At 37.4% G+C, this 11,892-nt stretch overlaps 1 protein-coding gene across 1 annotated transcript; it reads right to left on the reverse strand.

Annotated features, from left to right (window-relative positions):
• Positions 1 to 6,475: 6,475 nt before the first annotated feature.
• On the reverse strand, positions 6,476 to 11,666 carry LOC134792526 (pyruvate kinase-like). Its single transcript, XM_063763794.1, has 9 exons — positions 11,526 to 11,666; positions 10,983 to 11,115; positions 10,198 to 10,421; positions 9,711 to 10,040; positions 9,218 to 9,364; positions 9,017 to 9,118; positions 8,559 to 8,804; positions 7,884 to 8,106; positions 6,476 to 7,069 (listed from the first exon to the last, which is right to left on the reverse strand). Exons 1-9 carry the CDS (start codon positions 11,562 to 11,564, stop codon positions 6,894 to 6,896), a joined length of 1,620 nt encoding a protein of 539 aa, XP_063619864.1. The 5' UTR covers positions 11,565 to 11,666; the 3' UTR covers positions 6,476 to 6,893.
• Between the last annotated feature and the right edge of the window lie 226 nt (positions 11,667 to 11,892).

Consider the following 11,892-nt stretch of genomic DNA (forward strand, 5'->3'; position numbering starts at 1 on the left):
GTTTGACAGCGGTTCAGGGTCGAATCATACTATCCCTTTCTAATATATGGCACTATCCCTTTCGGCTATTTAGGGTTGTCAAAATTCAAGTGATTATCTTATCTGTGGTCGTGCACGGAAAAGGAAGTCAAGTGGTGCCAACCCTAATAATTGCTCGGAGCAATGCTGAGCCGAGCGGAGTCGAGTTTGGCCGAAGTCAGGAGTTTCGCACCCCTGGTGAGACTTAGGATATACGATATTCTAGTAATCTTTGGCTGAAGTTACACTAGATTTGCGTTTTTTATGTAGCTCAAAATAGCTGCAAAAGAGAAGTTCACGCATGCAAGTCTACCAATAAATATATAAACACTTTTTAGTTTTTAACTTTTTGCCTTTACTAGCTGTCAAAAACGTGTATCTATATTAAATGTTGTTCTCAATTTGAACACGGCATTTTTTCTTTTTCCCGTGCCATATTTCGCTGGAACCTGAACGTCCTTTGAGACTTCGTATCCTTAAATTTCCGATGAAAACAAAGAATCCGTGAATATAGGTTCGCGTGAGCGGCGAATGGAAATTTACATCCTAATTTCCCATGTGGTTTTATATATTCGAGTCTCTATTTATCAGCGATATCAAAATCGAACGTGAGATCTAAGGTAGAATGGCGAATGGTGGCGTTGCATGCATGCGTGTAAAAGATTAATAAATTATTCATTAGTGATTGTCAAATTTATTGAACCGATAATATTGATAGAGTTAAACCAAGAAAAGTCTGCAGTGATTTTGATAGCCCACGCAGTGCAATTGTTATTTTTACGTCATAATTTCATATAAGTTTGACGTTTAAAATAACACTTGCATTGCGTGGTCTAACAAAATCGCTGCAGACTTTCCTTGGTCTAATTCTAATCGCTTATCCTTATCCGTAATTCTGGCATTTCTATTTGTTAGAAATAGATAAAATTTAACAGAGGTTTATGAGAGGTTGTTTTATGAATAAGGGCGTAAATCTACAATCTACAAACAAAATACTTACAAAGTTATAAACAGTCAGCAAAATATAAATATAATTATATAGAAAAAGATAGGACAAGCACAAAATTGTCTGCTGCAAGAAAAGTTGTTTGATATTTTTGATGCCTTATTCTATGAACTATGAAATAGACAAGGTCGAAAAAATTGAAGTTTAGGTGTTACAATTCGTTTTATCAGATATAATGGCGGTTGACTGTACAGACAGATGGAGTAGGATATTCGATACGATGTATTTACCTTTTTGGGCTGAAAATTCAAATTTTACTACAAAGTAAAATAGCAAAACCCATACCCGCCCGGCGCCGCCTCAGTTGTGCACATGACATATTGCTACGCCTCGTACCTCCTATTACTCCGTAAAAGAGGTCTATTATTATTTAAGACTATGAAAAACTTTAGTCACAACTGTTGTTCCACTTTGCTAAGCTAAATAAGAATAAGAATAAGAATAAGAATAATATTTATTTCTTTAACATTATCCAAAATTATAACATTCATAATACACTTAAATAGAACTTAACTAATGTAAATATACAAATATGTTTTTTAAAAAGTAAACAGTGATGTTTACTTAACATTAAATATAAAATCTTCTATGCAAGCAATATTTGTATCTGGCTCGAACATATTTTACATCAATACCTAAACTAAGTATATAATATTTGTATCTTAGGTATTTCGTGTTAGTAGGCCAATTTAGTGTAACTTATTGGGCAAAAACAATAAAGATTATATTAGTACGTGACAAAAACGTATGTAGGTAGGTACTTAAATAACTTTGTAGATCAAGCAATGAGCAAGACAACTAAATGCTAACCTAAGTATAATAGCAGAATGATTATTTATAACAAACAATAGGTAGGTAAAGTGAGTGGACTATGTTAATACAAATGGCAACTGGTGACATAACTATTTTTATGGAAAGAGTGACTTAATTATACTACGAGTATTTTTGATAACTCTTGCTATACATAGCGCTCTAGGCACCCTCATAGTCTATAGAACTTAAATATCTAGTTTGCGCATTTTTCCTCGCTGGGCACTGCTCGTCTCCGGTTTTATGGTTGGACGGTTTCTTAAAGCGCTGACATGTAGCACATTTGGAAGGCTCACTCCTTGTACACTCCTTGATGCTGTGCCCTGATGATCCGCAATGTCCACATGTGGGCTCTGTATCTCTGCAGAACTTAGCCGAATGTCCATATTGCTGACAGAAATAGCATAAGGTCAGAAGAGTAAAGTCTCGTACAGGGCAGGAAGACCAATTTATATATACACGCTGTTGTTGTATAAGCATTCTTCTGAGTTCGGCCGTACATTCCAAAATATAGTTGCAGGTAGAGCTGTCCTTCTTGCCTGATTTGTGACTGAGTTTGACTGAGTTCATAAATAAAATACCTCTCTGGAGAAATTAGGTTGCAGGTCTAATATGTTCTGTTCGAATATACAGTCAAACACATCTTTTTCGGGCATGTTTGTCGGTATCCCCAGCAGGATTATCTTGGGTCTCCGTTTGGCAGTGTCTTCTAGTTTAAGTCCTGATTGTTGGAGCTGTTGGGACGCTTTGAGCTTTTCGAAGTCGTCCTTTCTATCGTTGCTAATTATGACACCACCATTTTTCGTCTTCCTCATACCGCGAACATGTAGTTTAAGGGCTTCGGGCTTGATTAGGTTTTGGACCAGTTTTTTAGTATCCTCACTGGATTTCTCCTTATCGGCGGGGTAAATTGCGATGCTACTGGTTTTGGTGGGCACAACAGTGGACGTTTTTCCGGTTCTGACCATATCGGCGAAGGATTGGTTTACTTCGGTAGTTTTGGGTGCTGCTTGTAGGTACTGCTTAAGTTCATGAAGTTGGGTGCTATAGTCTCTTTGCTGGGTTAAGTTCTTCACTTTAGCATGACACAGTAAATAATTCATCTTGGCCGACTGGTATTGAACGGCTAGCTGCGAGACTCCACCCATGACGCTCTTTGTTAGGTTGTTAATCCTCAATTTTTGGTCCGTGTTCAATTTACCTTCGCTCGAAATTGTGCAAATTTCATTGAGGCGCATTTCAATTTGGGTCCATCCTTGAATTTCAGCTGTTGACACCGTATCTGGCATGTCCGATGGTGCTGACGCTACAGGTGTTCCTTGGGCAGTTTCCATGTCTACAGTATTTTTTTCTGAAGGCGGTGGGGTCCGTAAAGTCCGTGAACTTCTATTAAAGGCGTCTTGACCACTCATCGCGGCGTTGAAAAATTGTACTCATTTCCAACAATCAGTATTACTCACGCAATAGTTCACAGTGTGTGAAAAGTGCTGACACTGATTTGGCACAGTTACACTTTTATTGTTATGAATAATTATTAAATAAAGAATTCAAAAATAGCAGTTGACACGACCGCCTTTAAAGGCTGTCGAAATATAATTCTCTAAATGAAAGATAGGTAAGTCAAACAGTACCTACCTTTAATAAAGATTTTATTGTTCAAGTCAACTTTAGACTGACTTTGTAACACCTGTACTTTGCTGAAATGTAAAGTTAAAACTATGCTAATTTTAAAAAAACTTTGTGCCTAATTCAAGGTGATCCCTTTCACTGAATTTTAATCAACTGCCTAACTTTTTTCTTGTTTGTATACCTAAAGACTAAAGTTTTATAAATTAGATGGGCGAAGGGTAAGTTATTAAGGTATTCTATTAGGTAAATGTCAGTATCTATTATCCAATTTTATTATTTTAGATAATGGTTGAAAATCTACATTGCAATGCTTTTATATACTTATTTCGGTAAGTAATAGTTACATACTTGTTTTTCTATGGTAATAGGTAATATGAAAGGTTTTAGTATCTTTAGGCAAATGTGTAAGATATATAAGTAGGAATTTGTGATTTCTTTTAGCTTATTTATACATGTCTACACAATCTACACTTACTCCAAGAAACATAAAAAGTAGACAGGTTATACAGAATGTATAATCGTTAAGTGTAGCCAGGCGATAATTCCGTAAATATAACAGATATCAGAAAACTTCAAATTGATATCGAAAGTGCGTTACCCAATGAGTAAAATTACATTAATAACTTTTTTTTAATAACAGCATCAGCATAAATATCCCAAACATTAACTTCAAACCCTCCCATACGACGACTCACCCCTCAAAGAACGTCGGTGTCGTAAGAGATAAAACGGCTTGAGATTCATTATTTGCGATAATAAACTGTGATAAAATAATAAAACTACCGTTTATGAAATAATAAATCTACCTATCATTTATCCTCCATCCTCCAGCATTTCACGTTATATGCGACAGATAGGTAGAAAAAAGAGCAGCAAAATGCGACATTGTTCTCAAATTTGGCCCCGATCGCACCTAGTAACAGTCAAACAATTCCTTTCTCTCTAGCACCTTCATGTAAATGATAACGGGACCGTCTGCAGCGGATGCAATTACCCGCGCCGGTCAGCGCGCCGTCAAAGTGGAGGAACACGGCAATTTGCGACCGGCGGGTACGAGCGCCGTCATCGATGCTGGATTTGATCCGGTCTAACTATGTGCTGTCTATAGTCACAGAATAAATAATAGTGCTAGTTATAGAAGGTTCACTCTCTAACAAAACGCGTCTATTACGACAGATATGAATATGACCGCAATGTGGCGCAAGCGCGATCAGGCGTCCGTTCCGTAGCGGTGCGCGGCAACTGCTACGGCTAGACACCAAAATTGGTGTGGGCCGCATGTACATGTAGCGACGCGACGAAATCGCGAAGTGAGGCACGCCTGGCGGTCTAGCATAAGTTGCGTTAGAGTCCATACTTGAAGTCGCGGTAGATGTATGGAGTCGCGCGCGAGAAAGTAACTCATGCTAGCAGGTCTCTTACAGTCTACACTTGATCATTTTGACTTATCGAAATATGGGAGGTACACCAATTCCATGGACATCTATTTTGGTTATCAATTACTTATCATATACCTTTTTCACTCTACATCGTGTTTTTTTAAGTCCGTTAATTTCAAGGGTGCATTCCTGAACTTAAATTAAGTAATGTTCTCAAAGAAACTTCTATTTTAACTCCATTTTGGAATCAATGATTTATTTTTACCTGATAAGGCCTCTACGATACATTTGCCTTAGGGCCTGTTTACGTACATATTAATTGATTAGTGTATAGTATGAGTTTAATACATTTGACAGAATACTTTGTAGAAATTATTGTATGCTTCTAAAAACGTCCTTGCTGTATATACCTACGTCGTTGAAAGATAGAACCGAAATGTATCGCTTAAATTTTTGTAAATTATCCCTGCTCGTTTAAAAAAAAAACGTGAAAGTGGTCTAATGCCTTATTTTTAAGAAGAGGCGACGCAACTCTGAATAAAACAATATAAACGTACGTTTATATTGTGGAATATCTATTTAATACATTTGAGGTTCTCGATGTTTTTAGGTATTCCATAGGTAGAAAATACACCGACTATTCATTTTGACTTTGTCTGATTTTACCTAGACAGTAAAATGAGCAAACATAAGTTTGTTTAAAAAATTCAAGCAGTTTAATACGCTCATCCATTCTCAAAAACTACGACGATATATTTTCAGCAAGCAAGCGTTTCAATCAACCTTAATGTCCAATCGCTTAAGCGGGCAAGAGCTGTATTTTCCAAATTGAAAATTTAAAAAACATGATCGCAAAGAGAATTCACAAGCAAAGCCGAGAGCGAAGGCTATCGTCCACAAGCTACGTGTGCCAATATTGGCCGTTTCTCTGGGATCACACTCTATACACACTGTACTGGCGATTAGAAAATAAAACAAGTACTTAATAAAGTTGCTTGTGCTAATCATGTTTTTCACTTCACCGGGGTGAAGTAGAGATATAGCGGCAAGTATTTAAGATATTATGTCATCACTCATTACGGCACCTGGAATACCTACATAGTGAGATTATTGAGTCCGATAGCAAAAATTGATGAAAAAATGCAATGTGATATGAGATGAGTAGGTAATAATGACAAAAACAAAAGCCGGCTGGATGTTCAATTATCAGGGTGAGATCATTTTTAAACCGATTATACATTTATCTTATTGTAGGTATCACTGCCAGGATACACTTAACTGTTTTCACCGAAGTATCTAGTTGTGGCCGCTTACTATCAGGCGGGTTATGAGATTGTTTCACACCTGCGGACTTAGTATACCGACTACCCTTAATCATATCAAAGTAGCTAATTTTTTTTGCAGAACCAACCCTATTGTTGGCAGCTCTAAAGGACCATGAGCGCCAAAGCCTAGGTTACATAAATTCAATTCGGGCACCTCAGAGTGGCGCAAATTGGCGCGACCAGCGCGGGCGCTCTTTGACGGCGACCGCGTGACGCGATCGGGGCCGGCTCACATGCATCGTGATCTCGGGATTTGACGGGATATCTATCTCATTAATTTTAAACTCTGTGACACAGTTGGATAGGGATATGTAAGCTGCGACAGATAGGATGTTACAATAATACGGGTTCTTAGTTTACAATTTATAGGTAAGTCACACCCGGAAGAAAGCAAGAAACTTGACTACAAAACAATAGAAGCAGAATAAAATCGTCAAGTGGTTAGCATGAACGGTTTGACATGTTTGACATTGCAAACTATCGAAAATTAATGCGTTATATTGTAAGCGTGTGTATGTTCACATTTCCTTGACAGTTTAAAATATCTTTATTTAGATAGATAGTAGGTAGATCCCCATCCCACAGTACTTATTTTGCCATGTCGATAGGAAGCAAACTTATATATTATCATACCTTTCACTTAAACGTACCTGACATAGGAGTAACTTCAAGTGAGCAATAAAGGAATATCTCTGTTGCATTAAATTATATTTACCAAGAAACAGTTCATTCAGCGATAGCATACACGACCCGCATGGTCTCTGAGAAGTCCTGGCCCTCGCGCCACCCCGTCACCAGCACGAGAGGGTCCCCCACCCTGACGAACGCGCGCTCCATCATCCACTTGCAGGCGAACGCCACTCGCTGGTTCACGTCCACCAACCAGTCGGGGTCGGGCTGGTCTGGAATATATTGGTGGATAAACGTATCGTCCCACAAAGGCAAGAGCTAGTTAGCTATAGCTAGTTAGAGAAACTTAGAAGAAACCTATGAGTTGTTGACCATTAGTCCATTACAGATCACAGGTAGGTACAATCAAATTAGGTAAACAATCAGAGGCATAGTATTGAAGTATCAATCTTAGTGTGAAATTTATATGTATTTTAAATATTAACTAGGTACTGGATGTTAAAAGGCTGGCCCAGCAAAGAGAACAGTGGAGATTACTCCACCGACAAGAGCATAACCTCTTAAATATGATGATGATGATTGGATGTAAATATTAATATTACCAAAGACATATGTAACTTCGTATAAGACGAATAAAGCCTAAGGAAAAAACGTGCCTCGGAATTCAAGTAAAAGTCATTCTCGAATAGATGGCGCACACACCTTTAGCCTATCCTCGGCTAGATGGCGTGACGACACCGTTTCATATTTAACAATTTTAACACATAGATATCAGTGAATGAACATGGATCAAAATGATATAAAAATAATAAAATCATTTATCCATATATATACATTTTTTGATAACTTTATACGTTTTCATTTTGAGGTTTAGTCGTGTGTCGATAGATGGCAGTAAATTTACAGTGACTACAAAATTTACAATGACAGGACCCCTCTATACTATCTATTCTTTTTGATATTACTGACGGGTTATTGTGAGCCGTAGACTAGGAAGTATTGGAGATAGATTTGACTGTTTGAGCTATTTATGTAATATAATAAATAAAAGCTGCTGCCAGGTTCATTAAAGAGATAAAATAATACCTTCGTATACCAATGGTATGATTCCCCTCCACATATGAAGCTGTTTGGCGATAATCGGGTATCTAGTGACAGCCACGATCGGGCAGCGAGGCTTGAAGCGAGACACAATATGGGCCGAGTGTCCAGTCGACGTGACCACAACAATGCCTGCGGCGAGCGTGCGTTGTGCGGCCAGGACCGCTGCAAGGCCGATGGCGATTGGTTTGCTGCAGGGGAGCGGGCTCTGAAGGCAGAACACGTGACAAGTGTTTAGAAGAAAAAAGTAGGTAGCTCATGTTACTTAGAAGTTCGGTCCTGATAAATAGGATAGGATTGATGAAAATTTTTGTCTCTTTCTATCAAACAAAAATGTTAGAATGGCTGATAGGGACTAACGGTTATCAACGATTTGTTGATATAACTAACATTTATGAATAACGCCAAAAATATGTTATCTACACCAAATGATTTTTTGGTAGAAGCAGAGATGTAAAATGTTAAGAAAAAATCGCACCCCTAGTTTATAATAGGTACATACCTATTATGTTTAAGTAAGTAACTATGTATATATTATATAGCTATTGCGGTCACTGGATTGGCAAATGTCAGCTTTTGACGACCAAAGTTACATAAGCTGTCAAATTTGAAGCACTTACTTGTCTTACAATTACACTACTTTGTCTACACGTAACATACCGTATCAATCATATCCATAAACAGCTGTCTCGTCCACACACATGCCTCAGCCTCCTTGCAGGTCTTGGCTAGGCAGGCGACGGTCTCCACCGGATACAGCCCGACTGCCGTCGATGCAGTTAGCACCAGGGCATCAGCCCCGTCTAACACGCAGTTCGATATGTCCAGCAGCTCTGACCTTAGCGGCTGCGAGTGGTATCTCATACTGTTTAAAAGTTGGGTGCTAATGCTTACTGGGATATTAGCCTTGAAACAAAACAACCGTATGTTTTACTAGCTCACTGAGGATATTAGAGTCATATTGCTTATCCATAAGTTGCGAAAGTAGCCTTCGCATCAAAGAAAGGAACTGCGTTACCCACAGCAGATGTTATCTTATAAAAAAATATCATGCTTATCTTCCAGTTAAGCAAAATTATCTTTAATTGAGTGGATATGAAATGAATCTAACAAGTTACCTTATTAGCGCGAGCAATCATATTTTTTTGAACTAATATCAACTTTTTAGGAGTAATATCTGAACCCAATTCTTGTCTTGAAATCATTATTCCATTTGTTGCCTGTAAAGAATACCTAGTATTAACATGGCATGTACATAAGTTAAATTAAATTAGCAAATTATCTTTATGATAGGCCAAAAAATATGGTACCTAACTTACCTCGAGTATTTCATCAAAATTTCGATATCCTTCGATAGTTTGTATTTGAGATACGATTGCAATTTTTTTACCCTTGTCGCCTAAAAGTTGTTTTAAATCTCTAATAGCATCGGCACTGCTCACAAACGGAACGATTAAAATATCGATCTGGAAAATAATGAACAGCTTTATTGTAAAATAAATAAATGCTTACTTGTTATCAAAAACATTATAAGTTGATGTAGCTACATGCATAAATAACTGAACACCGTAAGGCAGATATTATAAGCGACTCTTTAAAAAGAAATGCCATACGAATAAATAAAATCATAAGGAAGAGATAAATGATCATAAAGCTAGAGCTAAAGCACGATAATAGTAAAGCTAAAAGGAAGTATAACAATATATACACGAACCAAAAATATAAAATACACGTTCCTATTGTTCCTACAAATAAAGGGTTTGGTGTAGTTAACATTGGACGCTAATCTATTTTTGTAGTGTTTGTATATACCTGGTTGGATTTAGCCATTTCAATATCAATTCTATCTTTTTCAGAATAATTAGGCATATTTAACAGCACATTAGGTATAAATACATCTTTATATGAACCCAACTGCCCACCCCTTTCAATTTTACACGTCATTGTTGTAGCGGAGATGACTTCTACTATCAAGGAAATACGTTCGTTGTCCAACAAGATGTTATTCCCTTTATTAACTTGATCTGCCAAGTACATGAAGTCAACAAAGATGGTGTATGTGGAACATCTATCTTTATATGTTTCGTCTGATGTTAGTCTTACTGTTTCGCCAGTTTTCAAGTCAACAGTATCACCATAACTCTAAAAAATGAAAATCTGTAGTAATAAGTATGAAATCAATGTTATTTAAAGCAACCCCTCTGCTTTATGACCCTTTATTGTCATCACCGTTAAAAACATCAATCATTGTATCAATAATAAATTGTAGTCTGAGTACATGTTTAAACTTAGTACTTACTTCAGCTATTCGCCCAGTCCTAATTTTTTTACCCGACAGACGACCAGCAATCGCAACAGGAACCATTTTCTCCATCGTAACACTGTAGTTCTTGGCAGCCTGTCTCACAGTTTTGATCATTTCTATATGCTCATCGATGTTGCCAAATGAAAAGTTTAGCATGGCTATATTCATCCCAGTTGCTATCATTTGTTCTACGACTTCAACGTCTGTTGTGGATTTTCCTGTAAAACAATAATTACGTCGCTTAACTTCAAACTCGGGTAAATCCATCTGTCAGATTACGAGTAGTAGGGTAGATATTTGCTGAGAGGGTCAAATGGATTTACCCGAGTTTGAAGTTAAGCAACACAATTACCGCCGAAAAAACTAATAAATTCATCAAGTTCAAATTACCAGCAAATACTACATATTAGGTAGTTGAATCCCACATAACATAGCGTAGTTTTTGGATATTTTGTAAAGTAAATAATAATATGACTTGCCAGAGTCATATTTTATAGAACAATACAGTCATTCGACGAAGCCGTTTAGACAGAGCAATCGTGCGGCGTGCGCGGGGCGAGGAGTGTGTCGCGCACACCCGGGCTGCATAGATCGTCATTGTTAGTAGCTCGGTACTACTTACAGGGCTAGCGTGTCTTATTTGAAATGTTTGGTATGTTTGTGTTTGGTGTGTAAAAGTCTATGACAACCCTACTGTGTTCTTGTGCGTTGTTGGCATTTACGCAAACATCAAAGGCGTCGGTCCACTGTTACTTTTTACACAGTTGATAGTAAGTTACCCATAGAGGCGATGATTCCAGTGAGACGCTGGCATCCAGGAGGTGCTTTGATGTCAAGGTGCAGGTGGTGGTCTAGGGGTGTAGTTGCATTCGCTGAGGTTAACTGCTGTCCAGGCAGTTCCATAGCGTCATACTACATTTTGGAAGAAAACTTTTATATAATACCTAACATTAATCTGCTTAATAGTGATTTGCTTGGATCGTTATTTCAGTTATTTGTGACAATGGGATAAGGGCAGGGAAAAGAAAGAAGGTAATCGGTCGGATACATACAATTTATAATTACCTATCCATTATTGCGATCAGATCCCTTCTGGCCGATCTGGGCACCTTGAAGTTTTTGAAATAATACAATAGGTACCTATTAGTGATTCGGGCGCAATAAATGACAAGCAATATAATAGGTATTACGCCCGAACCCTTAACTAAGCTGGAACCTATTCAGTACTTAAGTTTAAAGACAAACAAAACCTGTGACCTGAAAGTTACTTGAATCGAAATTTGTATGTATTTAACGCGATTATACTTAGTTTATTTACTTACTTCGCCTAGCGTTGTGTCATGGTTTGTAGGCCACACCATGTTATAATTACACACTACAAAATAAATTAGTACCAAAAAAATATATAAATATTTATATTATCTTCGTATATTCTTATGAAATTAACTCGTCAACAGTATTATGACAGCTTATGACTCACTTAAAAAATAAAATGACAATAATTACAACAAAAAAAAAACGCTTGGTTGTGAAGGCTGTATAGCATTATCAATAGTTTGATACATAACTTATTGAGTTAGACCATGATAGGTCTGCAACGATTTTAATAGCATTTAAAATAACATTTCCATTGCGTGTGCTATCAAAATCGTTGCAGACTTGTCTTGGTCTTACTCTAGACACAAACCA

Source organism: Cydia splendana, chromosome 7, assembly GCF_910591565.1.
Source record: "Cydia splendana chromosome 7, ilCydSple1.2, whole genome shotgun sequence".
NCBI classification, from domain to species: domain Eukaryota; kingdom Metazoa; phylum Arthropoda; class Insecta; order Lepidoptera; family Tortricidae; genus Cydia; species Cydia splendana.